Source organism: Manacus vitellinus, unplaced genomic scaffold, assembly GCF_001715985.3.
Source record: "Manacus vitellinus isolate BGI_N305 unplaced genomic scaffold, ASM171598v3 scaffold_8_pilon, whole genome shotgun sequence".
Classification (NCBI taxonomy): domain Eukaryota; kingdom Metazoa; phylum Chordata; class Aves; order Passeriformes; family Pipridae; genus Manacus; species Manacus vitellinus.
Genome location: NW_021940864.1, coordinates 1,041,153 through 1,068,049, shown reverse-complemented (window position 1 = coordinate 1,068,049; position 26,897 = coordinate 1,041,153). Strand labels below are relative to the sequence as shown.

General features: G+C 35.0%; 1 protein-coding gene across 22 annotated transcripts in view; it reads right to left on the bottom strand.

Annotated features, from left to right (window-relative positions):
- Positions 1-26,897, bottom strand: part of NRXN1 (neurexin 1) — a 705,404-nt gene that overhangs the window by 614,458 nt on the left and 64,049 nt on the right. For 9 of the 22 annotated variants that reach the window (XM_029965167.1, XM_029965169.1, XM_029965154.1 and 6 more), the window contains exons 2-4: positions 18,938-18,955; positions 14,206-14,235; positions 13,400-13,411 (exon numbers count right to left, since the gene is read on the bottom strand). The exons of 5 other annotated variants lie outside the window; for them this stretch is intronic. In XM_029965167.1, the coding sequence (XP_029821027.1) occupies positions 13,400-13,411; positions 14,206-14,235; positions 18,938-18,955 (60 nt within the window). The remainder of the gene's footprint in view (positions 1-13,399; positions 13,412-14,205; positions 14,236-18,937; positions 18,956-26,897) is intronic. 8 more of the 22 variants (XM_029965155.1, XM_029965168.1, XM_029965162.1 and 5 more) reach the window with 3 other exon arrangements.

Sequence of the window (26,897 nt, the reverse complement as noted above, 5' to 3'; positions counted from 1 at the left end):
ATCAATTATGAAAATTGAAGATATGAAAGCGTTGGAGTTGAAATGCCTTTGACAAAAATACAGCATTGTTGAATTCTGATCACACATCAAAAGTGACAGAAATGCATAAGCAGGGTTCTTCTTTTTAAAGACTAAATGAACGACTAGATAGCTTCCATGAGGCACATCTTCCAGGTCTCTCAGGCATTTTTTTCTACACTCTTAAGCCAAGCAAATACCCTGTTATGCTGAAGAATTGGCAGGTCTGGGTTTTGCACTTCTAAATTATGATCCGCTCCCACACCAACAGATCTTTCGCCTTCCCATTCTCCTAAACTTCTCTTCCCCTTCCTGACCCTTGCAATATAAATAACAAAGTGGATGGGTGGTTGGGCCTACTGAGTATTGGAACAGTCGGTCCTAGGAGAAAACACTTTGCAGGAAATAGCGATGGTATTTTAAAAACTTGGGAGCTGTTACCTTACCTTTCTCCTAGCAACGGGGAGACAGAGTTAGTAGGAGAAAAGAATGGAATAATAAAATCTTTTATGCCTGTATTTCTATGGCTCTTCAGAGCCTTCCTGCTGCCTTTGATACTTCACAGACACAGGTAGTTTTCAAATTCGCCTAGGAACAGATTTAAATGTCAGGACACTGAAATTTCCCCATGTAGTTTTCTACTTAATGCCTTAGCTTTTCAGGGGAAAGTTTTGAATAAAATAACCCAGAACAAGCTGCTCTTACTACCTTGTGCCAGAAGTCATTGTCCTCCCACGCCACAAGCATCTCAGAGGTACTACAGGTACTTAATTAGCAAAGTGCTTCACAAAAGAAAGATAAATGTTCACACTATAAGGAAAAACACTGTCTTTCAGGAAACAAGAGGGACAAGAGATGCATAAAGTTTTAGTAAAGTTCCAATCAGCTTTATTCACCCTTTTCATATTCTCTGAGCTTTCCACTTAGCATAAGAAAAACCCCTCTCTTTCAGTGCATATTCACACTACTGCCTTGATCGTAGGAAAATGGAACACCTTCAGTGCAGGATAATTAAGTGCATCTGTAATCCAATTAGTAATTCATTGGTCTCCACACAGGCAGTGGCTTTGTTCTTAGACCACAGAAAACCTATTCATTACTCAGTGTAAAAAAAACCCAAACAACCAACCCCACAAACAAAAAAAGGCAGAAGGAAAAACAGCCAAAATGCAACTTGCGTAAGTTGTAAAGAAAGCTCAAGTACAGAAAGCAATAATGTTAATTTAAGTAACAATACACACCTATCAACAACAAGTTTCTCTTCTTTCTTTCTTGCTCTGTGATAAATTTCTCTTCCCAAACCATCCTGATTGATGCTAATGTCTGCTTGGTTTTATTCTCAGTGTCTACTCACAGACAAAACCACTACAATAAGCTCAAACACTGAAGTGATCAGAGGAGTTCTATGTAGAGTTACTAAAAACAAATTAATCTAGCTTTTGAATCAAAGATATAGCAATTCTGGAGTACTGGAAAGCTGTTTTTCCAAATAACATGCCTGGGTACATCAACAGTCAGGTACTCAAACATCTGCTGAAACTGTCAGCAGATATACTAAGGGCAAAATAGTCATTGAGAACCATATTTTGAGGTATAGAAAGTTCATGCTTTAACTGCCAGTTAGGTTTTCCTTAGTCCTTCAGCATAATGACAGACATTGTGCAACCATGAATGGGCTTCATCAGTTCTGCTAAACAATGCCTCTTGGAAAACAGACATAATGCAGGATAAAATAAATATAAAATATATGGTAAATATAAAGGAAAGCAGATTGTGTGGTGCTTTTCTCCTATGTACTCATTTATGTGAATTTGAATATTACAGTCCAACACAAATTATACAAAATGATCTAATTATAACTGCTGGAGGGTTTGGGGTTGCTCTTTGGGTTTTTGTTTTGTTTTGGGTGGGTTTTTTTTGCTTTTTGCTGTCAATTACTTTGTATCAGCTTTCGAAAATATGATAGCATCCTTGTAGTGACATTTCAACATGCCCTGTTCTCAAGCACTTCTAATAAATTAATTATCTGAAAATATCAGACGCTGCCAGTTCTGAGGGACGACACTGAGACCGAGCAGGAAGCTGCTCGCAGCGCTTCTGAAGTCCCCACGCTCACCAAAGAGCAGCACAGGAGGAACCACGGGCGTGCATTTGAAGCCTGTTCCTCTGTGCAGCACCAGAACTGTTCGAACACAGTCCAAAGATATGGAAAAATAGCACTCAGCTTTTCCTGACATGAGCAGTCCAAACGTCCAGTTTCCCACTTCCCTGTGCCTTTTCCCCACGGAGCAAGTTCACTGATGGGCCTCCTACTTACTGCACGTAGAGATGCTTCCATATTATGTGTTGAGTAATGAATGGTAAAAAATTGTAGCAGGGACTTTTTTCCCCACAAAAATGAATATGCTATTGTATTCTCCCAGTGGTATATATTCAGCTACTTGCACATATATTTTACCCATTGCATTAATAAATTGTCAAACAATAAGAAGATGTTAATAACCCAGAGCCTGTTCGTCTACAAGGTGTGTAGCTAAACAACTGTAACGAGGTATAGAACATATACCTCAAAAATTAGCTTTCCTCCTTCTCTCTGATATTCAACATGTATTATGAGAGAAAAGTTTGGAATTCTTTTAAACTAGAAATATTCTAACTTCATTGAATTAAATAACTCCTTAATATTTTTCATATGTTCTAGGAGAAACTACACACTCCCATTTGTTCTCTTGAATTTTAGCAAATAACAGGATCTTTTCCTGGCTACAGTAAAACTGAAATTTAAGAAAGTATTTGAAGCCTTCATGAATAAAGATAACTGATGTAGGATAATAAGTCTTTCAGTAAAGTAGCCTATGATTCCATGCTCTCCTTTTGTGCGAGCATATTGCAACTAAAGAAGACTGCTTAACCTACAGTGAATATATATTTGAATGGTGAGGTTCAAAGAGAAACTAAATATTAGAACACTGACTTCAGTTTTTAAATTAAAACTCTGGGTCTTATGAGTTTGAATCTTCTCAGTAATTCAGAGCACTCTTATAGGACTGCATTAGCCTCTAGTTTATAACACTTCCTAGATTAGATCATAATTCTATTCCTCATTTAATTTGTCAGCTTTGCATAAGCATTTTTCACCATCCCAAACAGCAAAAATGAACAGCTCCAGTTTTGCTGAACAAATAATTCACAACAATGTTTTGCCCAGGGTTTATCTGGTGCACCAGTCACTCTATAACATGGTAAGCTCATTTCTTACATTATAACTCAAACACCCCCATACCCTGTTGTAAATGTGTTAAGAGAACTTATGTAAAATAAAAATACTGAATGGCATAACATTCCTGAAAATGAGATTAACTGTAGCATTCAATTTAAAGTATTCAAAATACATAACCACAGCAAAGTGTTGGAGTTTGAGAAAGATTAATATCCTTTTGATTCACACTTCCATACATGTTTGAGGCTTTTCCATGAAGGTGTTTCAGCTTTCATGTTACATTCTTATGTAACAAAATCCCCACCTACACAAGAAATACGATAAAAGTATTACTAATAAAGTAATACTGGTGTGGCTCTTTTCATGTCTCACAATTTTCTTACATCTTAGCACAGTAATTTCTCTGTTCTGTGTGATCTATAGGCTTCAAGGCCAGAAAGATTGTTTTTGATTGTCTAGTCTTATTTCCTGCATAAAACAAATTACAGGCTGTCGGCTAGTGCATGAGAGACCTTCTCTTAAACAGTTTAATGGCTAAGAACTTAGGAAATGTATTTTTAGACTTCCTGAAGTCTGCTCTTCTGACTTGGGTCTCAAGAGTATGCCAACTAGGTAGAGAAGTATAGGCACATTTTTGCCTCCCAAGGTGGATAATTAGCATGACCTAGATATATGTACATTTCTGAGAGTTATATGTACTTACTAAAAGCTATAGGGCTGATATACAGATCTTTTAGGTGTTTTGAAAAGGAAAATATTTATTAGACTTTCGGTTTACTTTTATAACAGCTCAATAAATGCAGAATTTTCAAAAACCTGTTTCTTTAACAAGCCTATTCATTTCAGGGACAACTGAAATGGGTAGTTCTGTTAGCAAGGTGTAACTCTCTCATCTATTTTAGAACACTGAATAAATATCAAATACATGTGTTTTCCTGGAAGAGAGAATAAATGACACATAACTGTCATTTATGAATGACTTATGAATTACACATTAGTAATTTTTATTACATATTTGTCATTATATAAAACTTGAGATAGAGGCATTCCTGCGAGGTAAACTCATAAAATACAGCAGGTTTTATTTCTCTGTATATATTTACCTGTCTACATCCTGAATGCAGCTACATGTATGTACCTAAATGTGTATATACTAATAAAAATTGTTGAGGAATTTGTGTTTGGAAATATAAATTACTTGATCTGTTTTACTCCATGTATTCAGTGCTTCCCAGTAATTTCAATAGGAATAAAAGAATTTACCCTCTTCACAGTAGTCTGAACAGCTGCTTTCTCTGCTCTGAGGAAGTATGTAGCAGTCAACCAACAGTGGGACTCAGGTGGCTTTTTGTAATGTTCAGACCACAGATTTGCTAGAGATATCCTGTCTCATATAGGATATATGGTTATGTGTGAATACAGCAGTTCTATACAGATAAATATGTTGCACAAGAATCACACATAATTACCAATTCCCAAGTTTACTTTTGTTCCTTCAGTCTTGTACTTAGATACTTTTATATGATTCTTTCCTGAAATAAAATTTTTCTTCTAATATTATAATACAGTTAGAGTCATGGACTGTATTCTTATTTGAATAATTCATTGCAGAGAAATATAGAGACAAAAAATCTGCTAAGGACATTTAAAAAATCAGTTCATGATTGACAAAGACACAACTACATTTTCATGTGTTTGAATGTGTATAATAATGTAAGTACCTTGAAGGATACCTCCAAAATTCATACTTCGCACAAGCATTCAGGTGAAATCAGAACACCAGTTCAGTACTTGTGCCACAATGAGCTGGGGATGTTTAAATTAAAATAGAAATTTTTGAAATCTCGCATCATCTTTGTGACGATGGAAACAAACACTAGTGTTACAGTTCAATAGAACTACACCCAAATGACTCCTCTAAAACTGAAAACTACATAACAACTAGTCAGTAGTTGCAGTTGATACAAATAATATCAAATATCCATTTACATAATCATCCATTCATAGTGCAAATATCATTGTCAAAGAGGCATTTCGCTTTAAAACTAAAGTATGCTTTGTTTTGCACAGGTTTCATAGCAAAATTGCATCTTGTAACTTACATGTACACAAACATAATTTTCAATGGTGATTTGCCTATAAATGAGTTTGGTAATTTTTTTTTTTTTTTAAAGATTTCTCATGGACTTGTGCAAATACTAAAGCATCTTGTAAGATCGAGTGATTAAGCAGAGCCATTAACTGAGGAAATCAAAAGACCAGCTTGTATTACCAGCAAAATGTATGTAATGCCTTTTTTTCTGAGACTGAAAGCACTTATCTGGCACCTTTTTGAAATGACCCAAGTTCTTCCTAATAAAGATACTCAGGGTCAATGAAGTAGGAAATCAGGTAAATTATTTCTGACTTTTAGTCCTAGAGAGAGATGTTACTGTTGGTTGGGAGCAGGGTCACATAAGTACCAATGTAGCGGAATCAGCTAAAAATTATGCTTCATAAGTAGAATATTAATGGTCACAGGAAGATATTTTGCCTCTTTTCCTTTGAGTGGATAATCTTGAAAATGGGATAGCCACGACTCAAGATATGGAATTAGGACAGACCTATTAACTAAGGGTACTCCAGTAGAAAATTTAGATATACTCACTTACTGCTGAATTTTACTTTCCAGGCAGACTCCCCTCTGTCTGAAGAATATGCAAAGGCAGATGACATGAATTAGACCCAGCTGCTTTTATTTCTTTCCACCCCCATACAGAGAAACTACTCAAGTCAATACTGTGATGCCAACTGTGCCAGGTGTGGCTTACAAGTTTCTCTGGTAGCCTCTTGTTATCCAAGGTTGCTTCTATACAGCTTTATTAGTTGTCAGTGAATCAGTCCAGATATTTCCTTTCTTTAAAGAACAAATGTCTACTGTAAGCAGGCAACAAAATTAGCAGAATATCTAAGTCATAATAGCAAATTACAAAAACAGCCTCTAAATGAAATGCTGTGCTGATCAGAAAATTATTGTGAGTGCCAACAGAAGAAAAACCAGAATATACTTTAATGAGGATAAAAAGGACTTCCTTCTCTAGAATAAATTAATTCAATACAGAGATTCAGTCACTTTTGTTTCCTCCCAAGTCTGGAAAAAAGATATCTGGATAACAGGTTGGTATCTATGGAAACCATTAAAAGAACGATGAAGGCAGAACTTCACAGCAAAGTCAATGTTCCATGGTTCATACTCATTTCCTATGAAAGTCTTCTCCTTTGTGCTCCTAAATTTCCAGTTCATTGCACAATTTCACTGTTCTACTGATACTTAATTGCTCTCGATAAATCCTTGAAGTAAAGATAGAAAGCCACCTTCAAGCAATTAAGAACGTCAGGGTTATAGAAGGACTTGAATATCAAGAAATAGATACACTATTAGTATCAGTGCAAATTATGTTGTTTAATTAAAAGACTTTCAAGAAGACTGGATAATTCAAATTTCGGTTGTTTCTAAGTAGCTTGGCATATTATTACAGCCAAAGAAAATTAAAGAGTAGGTTAAATATTTTGTATGCAGCATTTTTATTTCTACAAGAACAATCAATTTTGACCAGACTATTTAAATATTCTTTCAATTCTTTTGCAGGGAGTAATTCTTGGTAGAAAAATATCACTATGATGTGCATTTAGAAAGCATAGTCCACATTTTCAGTTATACTCATACAATTTTAAAGTGGTTTTCTTAAGAGTTCTTCACTTTCTTTAAATTTAGTTTCTTTAGAAATTGTGATCATTTACTCTGGAATTTAGTATGCCTGCATGTAAACAAACCTTAGAGATGTTTGAAAATATGCCTCCTTGGGGCTCTGATTTCTTTCCACTTAGCTAGTGAAGCTCCTTTGAGCGGGATTGATTGGATTAATGTCAAAATCAGTTGAGACTTCTGTTCTAAGAGAGATGTACAATAATCTCCAATCACTTTTGATTTTCACTGAAATAATAGAAATTAGAGTCTGTTGGGCTCATTTGTTTAGTTGCTCTTGTAGATTTCAAGGACTGAATTTTATCCTAGGAAAGTTTTAGCTGTAGTGCAATCTTGGAGTGAAGCTGAAATCTTTAGTGTCACTCTACCAATGTATTTGGCTCACAGGAAGGTTCCAGGATATTCTACAGAATATCCAAGGAATACACCTCTCTCAAATATCTGTTTCATTGGAAATGCCTATGAAATGTGTATAAAACTCTCATGGAATTTCATTGTGCAAAAAAGACTCAGATCACTGCGGCTTTAAATTCTCCTCTGCTGTGTACATTTATATATATATAAATTAAAAGTTTGCTTTAAGGAAGACATGCCTTCTTTTCCTATTTCTTTATTGCTTACCTGCTAAATATTTTTTTTACCTTTTCAGAGTGACAGCTTAACTTTTTTCCATCCTCAATAAATCCCCTCATACTTTTGGACCTGAAATACATATCTTTCATGTTGAATGAGATCTAATATTATTTTGAAAGGTTTTCTGTCAGCACATGCATCTTCTGGATGCTCAAAGTGGAGCCTTGTGTTGAGGAAGCCAAAATCTTAGCTATGTACTATCTTACATTACAATGTTTTCTGAACCCAGCAGAAGTCTACACTTTTGAAAATATAACATTTCTTATACATTAAATCCCTCACAGTTGTACATTTATTTTCTTTCCACTGAATCAATAGATCTATGACATACATACCTATGTATATATGATACATGGTAATTTTGAGTGATGTCAGAATGATTCAGAATATGGTAAATGCTTTATTTTGGTGATGGAAAGGTGCTAGAACTCATGGTGTGGACTGGATATGTGGACCATGTGGTGACTTTATTTTAAAAATAAATGTGTTCCCCTTTCTTCAAAAGATTTTCTTAATATTAGTGGCAGGTCCATACCATTTCTTATTTACTGCCGATCAGGAACCAGACATCTCAGATATAATTTTGGGTACATGTGTGACAAGACAGAATTTGCATTTCTGTTCCTGATGTCAATTGGTTTCTTCCGAACCAGATACTTCAGACAGAAAACTTCTTCATGTTCTGCTACAGTTTTTCTCCTTAGGGACCATTAATTGATCACATTTCAACATAAAGTTGAATCTGCATCTTCAAATGACATATTCCAGGGTTGTTTGGCATCACCCACTGAAGTATAAGGAAATTACTTCAATGCACCACAACAAACACTTAATGTATAGTTCATTATGATATTCAACAAAAATTTGAACATGTTGACCATTAAAATATAAGGTTAGTATAAATATTTATTGGAACATATATGTGTAGGCAAAGGGGCATGGGTTACACAAGAACTTGATTGTAATATTTTTTGTGAACAGCAGCCTCTATTTATTTATTTATTTATTTGTTTGTTTGTTTGTTTATTTATTTATGAGGTTCTTTAGGAAAAAAAAGTCATTATAGAAAAGATATTATGTGTAGCTACTGCTCTTTGGAGTACTTTGAAGAGCTTTATATTTTAGTTCACTAATTTATTAAAAAATGTAATTCTCATTAAAAATCATGTTAATTTCATAGAGAATACTTTTAAAATTCTCATGTTCATAATTTTGTAAATTATACAAGACTTCAGGATGTTTGTGACCTGTTAAAGTGAGGATAAATTTTAAACATTATTGATTTTTTTATCAGTAGAAGCAACTGTGAGACTGAGCAGGGAAGCGCAAGTTATCCATTCTTCTGCTGTAATGTCACTTAGAAACCATTTCAGTTACCCGACCTTGGCAACCCCATCATGTGTAAAACTCCTAAATTAACTCACTTCAGTTCTAACAGTGAGTCTTTCAAACAAGCTGCTATCACCTAGGATACACAACTATGTGAACAAGTACAGAGAGTCAAGAATGCCCTCCATCCATGTTTTGCACTTGCCAGGCAAAAGCCAGCTGCAGTTGAGAAGGCATGTAACTGAATCCAAGGCAACAAGGCACTGAGCCAAAAATAATGAGCTGTGCTAGAGCTCAGGGCTGTACCAAAGCATTTACACGGTTTCTGGACTGTTGGTGGCTCAGGTCAAGGAAGGCTGGAGGATGGATGTCTCGCAGACCCACTTTGAAGCAGCTCACACAAAAGCAGATGAGAATAGTATAGGCTTTTCAACAATTCATTGAGGAACAGAGAGTGTAAGAGGCCAAGACAATTTTAGTTCTTTGAAAACAGAGCAAAAAACGAAAATCACAGTAAGATGAACTTGTGGTCGCAGTAAGGTTAATGACTGAATTCCACATAGCTTGATGTTAGGGGAGGTTACTGGCACAAGGTGATGTTTGTGTAAGCACTACATAACACACCATTTTAATGCTCATGATTGTTGAAGGATTTATTTAAATTGTTTTTATTTTTCAGTGTCCTAATTTTCCAATTGTCAAATGAATTGTGGGACTGATAATTAATGAGTTAGTGGCGTCACTTTGGTGTTACAGATACTGTACCGTAGCTAGTGCAATACAAAACTTGCCCTCCTTTGGCAAGAAGTTGACACATATAAATTGCCATTCTAAAGTCTTTCTTCAGCAATTAAAAACAGCACACCAAATACCAGCACATTAAAAGCCTCTAATCTAATACAGTAAATTGTAGTTGTGCTATCTATCCTTTGGTATAAACACTTATTGTTCATCTGGCTAACATTTAATGGTTTGCTAGGGACCTGAGTGGTTCATGATTTAAAGCCGCACATAATCTCCAAAGTAATAGAACAGGAGTATGAACATATTATTTAGGTATAGAATGAGTAATATATGTAGTGAAAAGTAGGCTATTTACATAGAAATAAACTATGGATAAAAATATGCATAGGCTTATGAGAAGTGCATTATAAAAAAGGAAGTAATATATGTCACTACATTATAGTTTCTGAATTATAAATTCCTTTCATTGCTCATCAAAAGAATATGAAAAGAAGGAGACAGGGTTTATAAAAAAAAAGAAATTGTGTGTTTTACATTAGTTGTAATATAAGTTTAGTTGTATTACTATTAATTACAAAATAACTCTGCATGACTTTGACGAGGTAAGGCCCATAGGTGGAAATGGTAGTTTTATTAGACCACCTCCAACAGTTGGAGAAAACAGACAATGTTTCTTTGGGCAAACATTTGTTTTGGGCAAACAAATCTTTTTCCATGTCTATTATGAGCAGTAAATTCCAGATTTGCTTCAAATTCAAACAATTGCTCTGAGCAGCATATTCAAGTGATCTAATAAAAACACGAATCCCATTTACAAACCTTACCTTGTCTATGTCTTTCCACCACAGCTGTGACAACTCCACTGCTAAAGTTGACTACAAGTAGGTGATCTCCATGGGACATAAAAGGAACTCCTAAGTATTTCTGAACATATACGATGCTTATCAGAAAACAAATGAATGCCAGTGTAACTAAAGATTGCAGCTCTTCCTAGAATTAGGAATAGCATCTACAAGGAGTAATGGATCAGGAAACAACTTTGTGTAGTTCTAAAGTTATGAGACAAGCTTTTACATGGGATCTCAGCTTTATGTTATACCCTCATTTGTGTCAGCTGGTTTTGCACCTAGACCAGGTTATACGACCCGAAGTACTGACAGAGGTCTCAGCACTTGACATCTTCTGAGCTTTGTTTCTGCCTTTCTCTAAGGGACAATGACAGCTTCGTTAATACAGATAAAGCTTCAATAAAAACTTTGTGAGGAGATTATCCAAATTTATATTTACAACTAAATGACAAACAGCAGGTGCATCCAGTGAGATGTTACTGGATTTTGTATTGCTTGCCCAATTGGAGAGGCTGTCTCATCTCTCCTTCCTCTGTCAACACCAGATCCCTGCCTTGTTAACACCCTACCCTAATTCTGAAGATACATTGATTTTTTTTTTTCCTTTTCAATTTTCCCAAAGAATATCTATACAATTAAAGGAGATGATGATACTTAGTCATTTATACTCTTCAGCACAAATTACATAGTAAAGCTTCTTAAAAATGTTTTATTGCTTACATTTCCAAAATAAGAATAATTCATGATATAATCACTCAGAATTTTGCAATCACTTTTGCTACTGACCTTCCCTACCTCTCAAGGAATGGAACTTACAATGAAAGATTGAACTGGTGCTCCTCTTTTTTTCCTTCATTCCTTTCCATCACTCTCCTAATTTCTTATATTGTCACATGTTACACATGTGTGTTATCACAACTCTTTCAAGGTCACATGTTTCAGTACGTGATATTAGTGTAATTTCAGGATAGTCAACAAAATGAGGTAATTTTTCACTGGTTGAGGACATGGTTCAATATTGAGGGATATTTTCTGTTACAAGCAACTGGCATTTGTATAAATATAAACCCTTCCCATCCATTTGAACAGATATACATCATTATATTTGCAGAAGAAGCATTGTGATAATCAAAACATAGTAATAATTATTTCTATATTAACAGGATAAATCTAATAAAAAATTAAAATATGAAAATCAAAATGTAGTCAAATGATTAGATGACTAGTGACTGGTGTTCAAATTATGTCACATGGCACATCATTAAACATTAAATGTAGCTAGTATATACAAAGTAATTTTTTGGTGAATATAGTTGTTAAACCTCTAAAAATAAAAAATATAAGTGTCTAAGTATTGTACAATACTTGCAAAGGTTTTTTTTTGCTAAAAATCTGCTCTCCAGATCAACTAATGATCATAGTATATCCTCATAATATTTATATTTCAATCCTTTCATACAAAAATAAATTCATCAGTGCTGTACATACTACAAAATTTATTCTGTGTACAGAATAGAAAAATAATTCCTCATTATCAAAAATTATATATAGTGTCAAGGTTCAGTTACTATAACATGTCATTTTAAGGTAACTCTACCCAAGACATCTACTGATTAGGAGTAAGATAGCAATAAGAAATAATAAGGAAGTCATACATACAAGGTACTATTAAGAAAAACACAAGGAGCAGCCATACAACAAACAAAACAAAATGGTCCTACAAAACAAAGAAATCAGTAGATTGGTTTTCATAACTTAAAACTTTTGCTAAGCAAGAAGATTTAGAGCTCCAGAACACACACAACCCTTTAAATGGTATCCCAGCTATAGAGGTACACAGTCTTTCCAGGGAGTCTGATACGAAGAGGAGTGAGACACTACAGATTTTTAATAACAGTCTTTGCATCACGTGAACTTTCTAGGTTTGGAGACAATAAAGCCAAGACAACAACAAACCTGGAAGTTTTTTTCTAATTTAAGTAGTTAGGAAAGTATGACCATGCAGATTGGACTTCTGATCTATACAAAGAGTAGGCACACCCTGACAAATGCTTAAGATGAATAGAACTGTAATATTCATCATACATAACAGAGATTAAATGGCTTTTAATGGCCATCTTCTTATTATAAAAATATATTTATAGGATGTCTGTGAACAAGTATCCTTGTAGCAAAACCTGGTGTTTATTTACACAGGAAAAGTCTTGACCCTACTGCACATCTCCTCCAGAAGAGAGAAATACATGGCTGGTATTCTTTACATAAAGAAACAAAAAGAATAAAAAAACCTGAAATAACCCAACACTTCTCTTTGTCGTTCATTCTTCCTCACTTCTTTGTCCAATTCTTGTCTCAGATATCACTCAAAGTGATTAATATACAAGGAAAATCTCAGGACAAATGCGATTGGCTGATAGCAGACTTGCTAAAGTCAGTGCTATTCTAACTTAAAACTTACGTCAAGCTGTGGACTGACCCTGGACAGATTATCTCCAGAGAGTCCAAGTTGAACAACATCATGCTTTTTTTCCTTGTCTGGCGGTTTAGACTACAATTTTTTTGAGAACAGAAAAAGGCATACCTCAAAATGTGGCTGTTATTTCATCCTGTACGCTTTCTATAACTGTAGCCTTCTTTATCAGTGCCAAAGCTCTACATCTCTCACAAAAAACCAGGAGACAAACTAAAAATGGTCAGCCTGTACTTAAGGATAATTCTCCTTACCATGATATCCATGAAATATTTATTTAAGGATATACCTACCTCATGTTATCAGTGCAAAAATTTGACATTTATTTGCATTACTTATATATACATTAAAGTATACCGATGGCATTAAAAATAAAGAAAATCATGTTATACCTTTACTTTTACCTATGGATTTGGTGAAATGGTTCCATGAAGAAAGCATTTCCAGACAAAAAGAGAATAAAGAAGAGGAGAGAAACAACAGTAAGAGTCATGAGTACATGTAAATGCAATACTATATGAACATGAAGAGACAAAGTATAAGGTAAGTGCCTGAAGACAAATGGAGATGCAATCAGTGTCATATTAGGGATTTAGTTTATTTCTTCCCAATCATGTACATGCAGAGAAACACAGAAATAACCCATGCTTAGATAAGAAAGACTGTCACAAAAGTAACATGGACAACGGTTAGGAGGAAAAAAATCACTGATTTTGTTAGGTAGCAAAATTGTACTCTCAGCATTCCAGAAGCCAGGAGCAGGTGCTTTCTGCACATTTCCAATCAGCCATGCATTAATGTAAATGGACTCTTCAATGTGTACAATGTGGCAAGCTGAGTATCTTCTTTCAGGAGCTATCTGAAGAGTGGTCTTGCGCTTTGTTTAATTTTACAGAATCACCCATAATTGTATTTTCTGATACATGGAATTTTCTTAATCACTTTCTTATTTCTCTCACCTCTTTTCAGTTATTGTATTGCAAGAGGGGGAGTTGAGGATGCAGGAAGGACAAAAGCTTACTGAGCAAACAAAAAAACAAAAAATGAAATAAGAAAAGATGTGACTAAAACCATGTGTTTATTTGCAGCCAAAGACAGCTTTCAAGCATTTGCCCATCAGTTGCAGTGATGGATTCAAAGCAGCTACAAAACAAGAAGAAACAATGAAAGCAGAGTGGAAAAGGAACAGAGCCCATACCTTGGTCGCCCATCATCAGGTGCGCCAGACCTTGAAGGGAAACAAGAGCACAGTCAGCAATGAACAAGGGAGCACGGGAAGGTGGTGTTGTCACACTGACAAAAATGTTTTGTGACAGGCATCTGTTTCCTATGAGATGTCTGTATCACAGAGGGAAATCAAAGAGCATTTTTCAACCACTGGTTGGAATGCTTTGGGCTACGAGTAACAGAACTGCAATTCAAACACTGGGTGCTGTTTTATTGTGGGGTTTTTTTTGTAATGTGCAGTAGTTGGGATGACAGAAAACAATAAAATGCTTTCAAATCCAACCAATTCCTTTAATAATCCATCTATATTTATCATATTTTGATTATATTGCTTTGAATACTTTGCTGGGAGGACTTCCTGTCCTCTACGAGTGAAATGACATTTAAAACCTGGAGAAGTTTAAACCTGAAAAATGGGCTGGGTCTGATCTTTTTCCCCTCATAAAAATGAGCATTTCAGGTAATTAAATAAAATTTCTTCATCACACTGAAATGATAATGCAAAGGAGGTCTCCTTATTTGTGTGAAATGTGACAGTAGAATGAATTTGTTCTAGAGAAGGCAAATTATTACATATGCAATATAAAATACATAGTAATAAAGAAAATTTAAGTGACAGTTTCTGTAACTACATAAATCTGAGAGAAATAGATTTTGCATTATATTTGTATTGTGAAATGAAATTCAATCATACCAGAATAGGTCTAGTGACATTTCAAAACAGATGTCCATAATGATAATCACTCAACCAGAGCCAAATTTCACTACTCTTTAAGGAAAAATATTCAGCTTTTTTAATCCATGATAATAAAATGATACTTAAATTCTCACAGAGTATAATACAATGCAGGGAAAGCATTTTTCTAGAAACGTGAGGGTTCTTCACATTTTATGCCTGATTTAAAAAACAGATTTATTCTTGTTGAACTTAGCTGTTTTGGGATCCATTTTAGAAGTTATTAATTGTTCATGTGTTAAATGTGCTCCTCTTCTCCAACAACTACTAAAAGCCATACATTATTTTCTTAATTGCAATGAACTGAAATTAATTCACACAAAGAAGGTGAGCAATAAAATATCCTACTCTTTATTGAAAAGCAGACTTCCTAGAGAGTTCCTATGATTTCTAATTCACAAAGAAAATTAGGTGCACAAATGACTCATAGTATTTGGGGGGGGGAGTTCAAAGATACTCCCAACTGCAATCAGCCTGAAAGGATTTGTATCTTATCAGTTCCAAATCTCAAGCACACTGACAGTGTTCCAAGCACACTGACAATGGTTTTGCTGAATTAGTGCTTTTTAATGTCACCCGTTTTAGATGTGTAGTTAAACTGAAGGGCCTGATGTGCCTCATCTCTTGTGCAATAAATTCTGTTTCCAAATACAGCGCTCTGCAACTGGTGGGATTACCTGGGGCTTACAGCAATGTAAATGAAAGCTGACTGTGATCCTGAAGGGATGCCTGCATAAGCATTGCTTGGGAAACATCACACAGCTGTACCACAGTTTGCAGCTTGTGAAAGAGAGTAGAAATGTTTTCATGAGTGTTCTTTATAAGTGTTGATGCAAGAGAGACATCCTAAATACACAGCAGTGTATAAAGACCAGCTGAGCTTCGTTCTTTTAATGCTGGGTGTTCTTGCTTGGATCCCTTGCCACATGGCCTTTGGGAAGTATCAGTCTCTTCTTGTGATTGATTAACTTGTTGGCAACTACAGCAAGAAATCTCAGACTTTTGACTTGACCTTAACTGTATTTGATAGAGGAAAAGTGAAACCAGTCGAACATTACAACATCTTTTTCTTTAATAAAACTGTGACTTTGCAGCCACTACTTTATGTGAGTCTTTCAGCTCCTCGAAAGTATGAAGCAAATCACTGTCATGTCTCCTAGGGGAATGCAAAGAAGGTTATCTCTTACTAGTTCACATTTACATATGAACTTTTTAGCTATACAAAACCAAACAAAAGAACCAGATTATCACTGCTTGATAGCTACTACTTTTATTAAAATTATATGTGAAATTGGTCAGTTGCAAATACATGATTCTTACATAATTTGGAAAAAAAAATGTAAATGACAGAAGTGCCTCTTGAAAATATCATAGAAACTACTTGAATTTTAAGTCACTTACAGTGTTATTCAATGAAAAAAGGCAGTCGAGTAAATGTAAGAAACATACCCTACTCCAAACAAACATCTACCTATTTAAAAATTCAGTACTAGTCTTCAAGACACTGTATTTTGTTTGACTCTCTCTGTTACTTTATTTGAAAGCAGTAAGGTCACCTATATTTACTTGCTAAAAGCACATAATGATACCTACCTTATTTTATATTTTTGCAATCTATGGATGAAGGTTATTGGAAGAGTGAAGAATTACTACTACAGTACCTGTTCCAGAGAGTGGTTTAAACTGATGTAGCTAAATCTAGCATGATAGCAATCACTGCTAGATTTCCAAAATAAAAGTCTGCTTGTATTAGAGAGTACCACAACAAATAGTCATGGAAAGTTCTAGCCTTAACTAGCCATGTATAGGCATCCCATACATTGAAAATACTCATTTGTGCACCATGACTTCATTAGAGGACTGATAAAAGCCTTTTCTTTGTGAATTAGGAATTCAACATTTAGTAGGAATCCCTCAGGCGTGATCCACTCCAACTATATCCTGAACTTGGCTCTGAGTGGAGAGAGTTAAGGGGCGCAGGGTGGGATAGTGGAAGTAGATATGAAGATAGGATATTTTCATAGTTTGGTGTGTGAGTTCCATGCAGAGCACAGGGTCAAAACAAAACTTAAATGTGATAAACCTGCAGTGAACATGTTCAACCCTAGCACAACTTCAGTAAAATGAAAAAACTGCAGCCTTTCCATACCAGCAGTATATATATATATATATAAAATTAACTCTGTGAATACTAAATATTTCTAGGTTTTATGTAGCCTAAATTACAGAGATATTCAGATATCACAGAGATCAAAGATGAAAAAAATCTCAGTTAAGTTTTCATGTTGTGCTTTGGGTACACCATTCTATGCTTCCATTCTTTACATATTCATCCTTTGTAACTTTAATGTATGTATAAGTATCCAGACCTGCATTGGAATAAATATAAGGTTGCAGTTTTAAGAATTAGATTCAGGTAAAGTCTGGATTAACTGTTATCCAGGCTTTATCTTGTACTGCTGTGCATAAACGAGTATGTGAAATGCAATTGAACCTCCTTATCTACTCATGCTGAACCTAATTCAAATTTTAAGACTCATGTTGACACCAGCAAGAGTTTTATGCACAGATCAAATACAAGATTAGGTAGTTCTTTCTAGGCTTTTATATTTTTGTTAGAATTGCTATCCCAGTGTTGTTGAAGACATTTTTATCTCACAATGAAAATGAAATTGCATTGTATGTGTGTGACAGTGCACACAATTAAAGCACCGGAATTGTTTAAATTTTCTTTCTCCTCGGGTAACGTATATTTTCACAAAATTGCACAGCACTGTCTGTGTGTTAAATCTGAGTATCTCTTTTCACCCTTGAATAGAGTAGCATAGAGAAATGCAGTACCAATACTTCCAGGCTTCCTTAGAAAATTGTCACTGAGCAGGCAGTGGCCTATGGTGACTTGAAACCTGCATGAATTTAGGCCTAACAGTGGCTCACTAGAGGACCCTGGGTCAGAGTAGTTCCAGGGAAGTCACTTTGCATATGGTTAGTTTACAAACTCCTTGTTTTAAAAATATTTTTTAAAATATTGGAATAAAATAAAAGCAATTTCTCAGTTTAGATAGATAAATTAATTTTTCAGATAGATAATCATTTATCTAGTATGCAAAGATTCACCCCAGAGAGACTTAAAAGCACTTGTAAATAAAAAAGCACCTGCCCCTTTTGGCTTCTAAGCAAAAACACAGTATTGATTTCCTGAAATAACTGATCTGTAAAACACATTCTGTACCATTAAAACTATTATATATTTGTATGATTTACCAGCTAATAGACTTACTTACCAATATTCAGGCTAGATGGCATTATGCTTTAGTTTCCACTGCCCTAGGCCATACTCTCTTTAAAGGTACTCAATTACATACCAACATAATTATTAAAATCACATACTGCTTCTTTCACAATGTCCAAAAGGCAAGTGCAATATGCTGAAAAGTTAGACAGAAAATCTTTTTATTCTAAAACTTTGTGCTGTAAAGGATATTAAAGTAAGCAAGGTTTATAGTGTTAAAGAGAAAAGCGCTTTCCATTTTCCTAAGCAATTAAAAGATAGATATTTAACATGCATTACTTTCTTATTGGGAGGATTTACGCTCCATGCTAATGAGACAAATAGTTTCTTGAAGTGTTTTTCATACAGAACATTAGAAGAAATCAGTCCTTCTGCAAATCTCCTGAAAGATTCTGAAGGGTGATATCAGTCATATGAGTACAAATTCCATTGTTTCAGTGGGGATATTCTGGAATTACACCAATAAGGCCAAGATTAAAATGGAGCTTTGCTTGTGTTCTGTATGGAAAAAGAAATCACACTTATTTAATAAACCTGTATACCTTTATGGGTAAAAAATGCAACTTACCGTATTGAATGAATGTGTACTTTTATAACATTAAGCAGAAGGGAAAAAAAATCACTAAACAGAAGGGAAAAACAAGAGCTTAGGAAAATAAGGTAGAAAGCACCCACCTTCCACATAGTTGTCTTCTGTAAGCACATAACAGGGAAGGAGAGAAAAGGAAAACATTCATTAAGCAGCATGCAGACTGGAACTTGCCATTGCATGTCTTCATCATGCAAGGCATCAAACACAACATGCAAGTGCTCCATTGCTACAATCCAGAGGGAAAAACAAAAGCACCAGGGAAGCAGTGTTTCGTCTATTTAACAAATTTTATGTGATATGAAATAAAACAATACTCTTTCCAAAGTGCAAAAATTGTACAGCATTTACTGCAGCTCTTTGTACGTGCAATTATTATTATTATTGGTCATTAATCAGAGGATCTTCTTGTAAGACTTTTATAACTATATATTTTAAAGCCACCAGTCATTTGTGATAGGAATTCTAAGTTAATATGGTTCTACTTTCCTATTCTGAATTTTCCTTAACAACCTGTACGAAATAGGTGATTTTAAATTTCAGATAAGCTAAATTTTTGAATATGCTGTGAAGATGTTACCACAGGCAGCGTGTCTGATCCTGCAGTCATTACTGAGGCACTCACTCTGGTCATTGGGTCAAATCTCCAAACCCAGCATGGAGAAACTGGCATTTAAACTGGGTTCAATAAGTCAGAGTTATAGAATCATGTTCCACAACATTTGTCAGCATCAGAAACCTGCACCTCTTTAAAAAAAAAAGTAAAAAATCAACAAATTCTCTGCCTGGCCCAGCAAGCAAAGGCCACAGCAGTCCCAGGCATGGGTTCTGCCCCTAAAAAGGCTGCTTTCAACAAGCAATAATTTGGCCTTCTATCCTCAACCCAACACTAATGTGGGGCATGGAAAATAAGGTTCCCCCAAAGTCTACAAAGCAAGAGAGGACTAGGAATTGAGCCTCAGCTAATAAAGTGGACAGAATTTAAAGTTGAGAAACAGGCTCAGTGTCCTAAAACTCATGGTGGTGTCTAGTCTTTAGCTCCTCCACTGGGTGGGTGATTTTGAGGGAGAATTTCTCTGTTGCCCACTATGATTCTGACCAAGGAGAGGATAGGAGAGAGTACAAAGATATCTCAGGGGAGAGAAAAAATGGGAAAGGTAAATTAACAAAGGAAAAACAACACACAAGTCAAGGAGATGGACTGTGTGGAACCAACAAAGAAATGGAGGAGGGTGACAACACAGCAGTCTGACTGCTTGGGAGATCTCTTCCTGCAGTTTGTGCCATCTCCACTAACACTTCCTGGGGACTAAGCAGAAGCCATTGCAAATTGAAGCCCAGTTCTGTCATTACAGGTCATTTCATGACCATGAAACTAAACTAATTTTGATATATTGTAAACCAATAAATAAATAATAAAACAAGTTACACAGAACTGGGTGCAATGATATTTCTTAAGCGTAGTCATTTCCTCCCAGACTGTGTCACTTATCATAGTGAAAAGCCTTTATAAGTTAATTCCAGAAAGCACTGAAAAATAGCATCATAATAGACAGTGCTCCGATAAATAATTTGAAAAATCTACCACTTTAAAAAAACAACTACTGTAAATGATGAATACTAAGGGTTTAAGTTTCTCAGTTTTTAGTTGTAATACTCATAGGTCAGAGCAGATAAAGTTATTCAGTTTAAGATATTATAAGTCACCTTTTCCATTAACACACTCTAAATTTAAACTTCTAAAATCTCACTGTCTGAAAGTTTAGTAATGAAAGTGCAAAGGATGCATACTGTTTCATGCATTTAGGAAAGTAAGAGACTGAAAAAAAAATACAATATCAAGAGCAGTATGCCTGTTGTGAGTGGATACCTCCAGAACAATAAATCGAATAAAATTCACCGAGAAAATGAAAAACACGCAGTGTCAAAAGATAAAGATATTATGTTTTATATGCAGTGTAAATTCCAGTGATATTTGGGCTATTAGAAATAGCTACTTTTAGCTCAAATTTTCTGGAAGAGCTTCTACCTTTAACTGCTTATAGTAATTTCCTTTCTCTAAGTCCAAAAAAACCCCCAAACTCAATGAAAAATAAATTAATTATTTCAATTGTAATATAACTTCAGGTTCTTTCATCTAATTCTGGTTATCACAGTGTTGGTAAATTGCTATACCAACACTGCCATGGCGCTGTTTTGGGTTCCATGTTTAGCTTAACATGTTTATTTAAAACTAGCACATGAACTTGTTAAAAGGTCAATTTGGTTCCTCATGATGTCAAATTCAAAGAAAAGAGTTCTGAAAATGATGTCACAGGTAGCATCAGATGGTTAAACTAATCTGGCTACAGGGTGTAGCATATTTTTGTATATCACAACCCCTGTTCTTAGGGTATGTCTTTTATGATGACTTTCACCAGAAAGATTTATACTAGCTAAGCAGCTTGCCCTAAACGTCTGATTGATTAAACTTTTAACTTACAGTAAGTTAAGCTGTCAAAACATTGCCAATTCAATAAAATTTAAAGAGTTGAATTCCTACTCCGTGAATAAAATAGCCAAACCCCTACGCGTCAGTAAACAGCAATGAAAATTCATTCCTCAACATGTTTTTGTCATGGTAAGTTAAACCATCTTAAACAGTTTTGCAATCTAAGAAAAAAATTAGTTCAGCTTCTTTATGGTACTTTACAAGGTTTTTACGATAGATTAGTGTTGAGCAATTTTCTTTAATTAAAGTGGTTCTTTTGTGATGGCAGATATATTTCCGTATCACTAACACTTTGCTAGCTTTTCCCGATTCTCATTTTCTTGGCATGGCCTATTCTTCTCAGCAGGCTGAGAAGAAGCCAGAAGACCCAAATTCTAACTTCGCTTTTTATTCATTTTGCTTACTTCAGCCTCTCTTGAAAAAAACCCAAAAAAAACAAAAACAAAAACAAAAAACAAACAAAAAAAAAAAAGAAAGGAAGAAAAGGGAAACTGTTTTGAAAGTCACGTATACAATCAAGTTGCAGTTCAGAGTGAACAAAATTTTCCTCATTTAAATCAGGAGTAACTGAATTTATACCATTAGAGTTGCAATGGTAGAGCTGTAGAGCAGAGCTGTATCGCACGTTTCTATCACTGCTGATCCACTCATAGTCTGAATTTACCCACATTTACACCCATCCACTCTGGTGGTCCTTATTGCCTGCTGAGTAGCTCTGTTGACATCTATGGAACCAAAGCCTTTCAAGACCCAAAATGGCAAGTCCTAACTGCTGTAGGCAGTGGCACAGAACGACTCTTTGCCTTTTCTGCACCAGCTGACTTTCACCAATGCATAGCCCCAGGACAGGACAAAAGGGACTGTCAGCGCAGCAGGAGAGGAGCAGAACGGCCTTAGAGCCTCCACAAGCACTGGGACAATTGGCCACACATGTAACTTTTCCTTCAGCACTCTGGGTTCAAGTAGATTTGAAGAGCCCTCTATTTTTATGTTACACCAAGCTGCTCTCTCGAGATAGATGGTTTTTCATCCACTGCAAATGCTTATTTCCCAGACCTTCCCTGATGTCCACCACCATCAAAAGTAAATTGCACTGTTCCTTTCAGTGTTTACAACCTAATTCCTCTGGCCAAAGTCTGCTCTCAGTGCTACTGGTGTAATCTGTTGACTGTGCATATTGAGCCAAATATTGAATTGATTTAAATCTGGGGTGACACAGGTGAAATCAGTAGAACTATACAACTTACACAGGCTGTGAATCTGGCTTATTATCTTCAGATGAATTGTCTCAGCCTGTCCCTGTTGAGCTGCAGAATCTGCTCCATGTTTTTTTGCAGTAAAAGCCCAACCAATTCTAATTATTTTAGCATATCACTATGATTTAGTGACATATAAAAATGGGACTAATGTTTTTACAGTATCTTTTAAATAATTCAAGAATCATTTTATTATTTGGTGATTCTTCATGGAAACCTTGTTTTTTTAAAAAAGATAACTAACTGCTTATATGTTTAGTAGTTATTTCTGCTATTACATTTTTTCATCTGCTAGAATATTTACACCTGAACTACACAAAACACAATATTTGACCTGACAATTATATAAGAACGGCATTTTCATGATAAACAGAAGAAACAGTACCTTAGTATTTTGAAGTTACAAAAATAGAAATAACGTAATAAGAAACAACATATTAGAAGAGGCATTTCTATAGGTTTGTAGTTTGGTTTTTTTTAATTATAGTTCAAAATCACATTCCAGCTTGAAGGATATAACAGACCATAGACACAGATCATGAAATTTCAAAGGATATTCAGAAGCATGACTACTGAGGAAGTAGCCTGAAATAAAGCTATATTATGAAGGTGTCTTGCAACAAAAATGATGGCTAGAAGTTTAAGATACAAAGAATAATGCATAGTAATATTTCTCTATAAATTTATCTCCTTAAAAATCCTGTACTTAGTATTGTCATTTCAAGGGGCAGATTTTTCTGTGGGACTGCACCCTGCATCTCTTGGATAATGTAATTTAGCCTCTCCCATCAGTTTTTCAAATTGTTAGAGAAATTTGTTTTATTAACATGTGGTTTGAAACAAAGTATTTGGAAAGGATATGAAAACATAAAGTATGTTATCAAGTATGTTATAAAGCATGAACAGCCATATTGTCAACAATGATGAACTAAAGCAATACACTGAATATCTGTGGCTATTACCATTGATCTTCTCAAGTGCTGTGTACCTGACAAATTCCATTAGGATTTATTTGCATTTTTTAGAAATGTACTTTTGAAAACCACTGTACATATTGATTGCAATTATTGATTGTAATATGAATAATTAGACATGTATTACATAGATAACTAGTGCAGAACTCTGATTTTGTAGCAGCCTTCTTGAACACTATGTAAATAGGAAACAGTATATCCTACAGCTGGGCTTCATGGACAAAAGTTTGGGATTCATACATAAAATCTACAAATCTACCAGAATTTAGGGCTCCTATGTTTCCACATGGCTCCATTAGGTCTCAAGTCAATGTAGGGCCTCTCTCAGTCTCCACAAAACTTTGGATAGGCCCACTCAGAGGATTTTCCAGCATAGTGAGTAGAAATATGACAGGGACTCTAATGACTTTTTTTGTGTGTGTGAGGGGAGAAATTTCAGAGCAACAGGAATTTGGTTCTGTTCTAGCTCCATTATCTCTGTGAAGATCCCTTCTTTTCTGGAATGCCTGGAAGAAAGATGAGATACCACCAGGAGCGCAAATGACCTGTCTTGACTGAAAATAAGGACAAGGCTTTCTGGTAAATGAGGATAATTAGGGTAAAATTAGATGGTTTTAGAAGCCCAAGTTCAGTACAATTCTGTAAGTTCTCCAAACCTCCATGAATTTATTCTAGGTGAGGCCACATTTTCTAGACAGTGCTATGTATCCCAAGCACTTTGAGAATGAAATAACAAAAAGATCATTTTAGTTAAGCTACTGTAAATAAACTCCTAGTGTGAAACAGCAAGTAGGAGGGGCAAGGCAAATTTTTAATGCTCAGGCAAAGAAATAATGAACAGAAATAGAAAATGGCATTGCTTTTTGTGACATAACTAAAGTCATTATTGTGTTTAGTTCCAATACTCATATATTTAAAAGGAAGTAAAAAATGAGAGAGGTTTCAAAAAAAAACTTTCCCCACAGTGATTCATGTCACTAAAAACCTAAGAAAACTCAGCAACTATATCTTACAAAGAAAGCCCCAAGATGCTCATCCTGTTGAATATATCCAAGATGAGATTAAGAGGTGCCTTGAACCCAGACTGTAACTATCATTATTGGGAGAAAGATTCTTGATAGCTGGAAGTTCTTTCAACTAGATAAATATAGGGATCAAGAGTCAGAAAAGTTCAAACTGAAAAGCAGATGAAACTTTTCAAAAAAGATAAATAAGCATGGGACATTCTAGGAAATTCTCCCCTGAAATCTTGAGACAGAGCCTTTCCCTAAGAGAAACTGTGTATCAATTATTGCTTTTGGGCTGCACTGTAGGTATCACTGGAATAAATTTTGCTTTTTGCCATTTAGGAGGTCAGGTTAGTATTTTCATAGCAGTACATTCTGGGCATAACTCATATGAATATATGAATTTACTCTGGTTAAATGAGAACAGAAGCCAAATATAAACAGCAGCAAATACTTTGACACCCTGCTAAACAAGAAATGTTCAAAAAATTGTTTTCTCAGAATCAATCTCGGCATCATTTACACAAGCAGCTCACTAAGAAATATTTCCCATGAGGAAATCAAATAAAATGAGTGAAAAAAAATCATTCAAATACCTATTTCCCCCTATTGTTCGCAACAGGAAAATACCCCTCTCCCCAATTTACTTCTACATCTTGTTATATTTTTTAATGCCCTCTCCAGTTATCTGCAGATGAGAAACAGAATCAAAATCAAGGCATAATTAAATGACTACTCTTTCTGAGGCAACATTTTTGGTGCTTTTTCATTACAATGCAGATTTATCACTTTTCTATCGCTTATCATCACAAGTGTATCAAACATGAACTCATTCAACATTGCTTTAGCTTAATGTTATTAATATTTGATGATTTTAGCATTACATATTTTTAGATATTGCACATCTGAATTTCTATTTTCGCTTCTTTGGAGCCACAGTAGTCAACAAATAGGTACATTTTGATACTTATGTCTCCTTTTTCTCAACTGCTTCCTGTAACTGACATTTTTGGAAAGTTATTTGTCCTCTTATTTTAGTAATTTTTACCATACTTCAAAATAAACCTGGACTGACTCATGGGAGAGATCATGATGTAGATATACAAATGCCTGGTTTTTAATTATATTACAATCCCAAATGATTTTACTTTGGCCTTATTTTGTCACCTCGATAAATTTAATTATTTTTCTCCAAAATGGGTCTTTCTATTCTCATATTTACTAAACTTACAACCTGTTTGCAGTACGTCAATGCTTTAAAGAAATTTGCATCAGTCACTGGGGCAGGCATTCTTGCATCTGTGTCATGGCTGCAGTAACAACAACCAGGAATCAAAGGTTTTTTAATAACTGAATTTAGTAATGTAAAAATTAGAGATAATGAAAGGAGAAATAAGTCATTTGCATAAGTGAGGGCCAGTCAATAACCACGTTCCCTCCTCACTGTTTTAATTTATGGAAATGAAGGAAATGAAGCACAATGTAAATCTATACATTTTGCTTAGTAATCAGATATTCTTTAAGAACTGCTGCTCTTTTTCCATTCCTCTGGAGCCATTTCTCTGGATTTCAAACATTCAATTTCCATTGAAAATCTCCGAGATTTGCACACTTTACTTTGACTTGTGCTTTTGGACCTCTTCCTTGCAATCAGTAGGGGTCTTCTTTCTTATCACAGAGAATGGATAAACTAATAGAACTAGGAACTGACTGTATATGGTCCACTTTACATGGTCTGACTTTTTTTTCCTGGCATTTCCTTTGGATTTTCTTCAATTTAGCCCTGCTGGGTACATGACATGAAAACATATTTTCAGGCTATTCTTATCAAAACCTCTCATACAGAATTAACTCTTCTGGCTGGCAGAGAGTAATTTCAAGTACAGATTATGTTCTATGAAAGTGATATGGGGTGACAAGGGTATTTCTATTTTAAGAATACTTGTTTTGAAATTAATTTGACAAACTCATAACTTATTTCAACAACTTCTTTAAGAAACCATTGCAAAATGAGGAATAAAGATTTTTCAGAATTACTAATGCTTGTTTTGATGTATGTGAGAGTAGAAACTGGCTCAATATTTCCTTGTTGCTCTGTGCTTTGTGTAGTCAATTATGTTTATCCAAGAGGCTGCAAAATCAGGCCCCAGTTACTATCAGAAGAAATCAAATCCCTGTCCAATCATCCTTTCAAGAAAACTTGTCTATTAGACCCATTAATAGAATAGGATTAGCTGAGCTGACAGTGAGTAAAAACCCTGTGCAGTGATTGAATGGCAGAAGTAATTTTCCAATTCAATGGCAGCTTTACAGAGGTG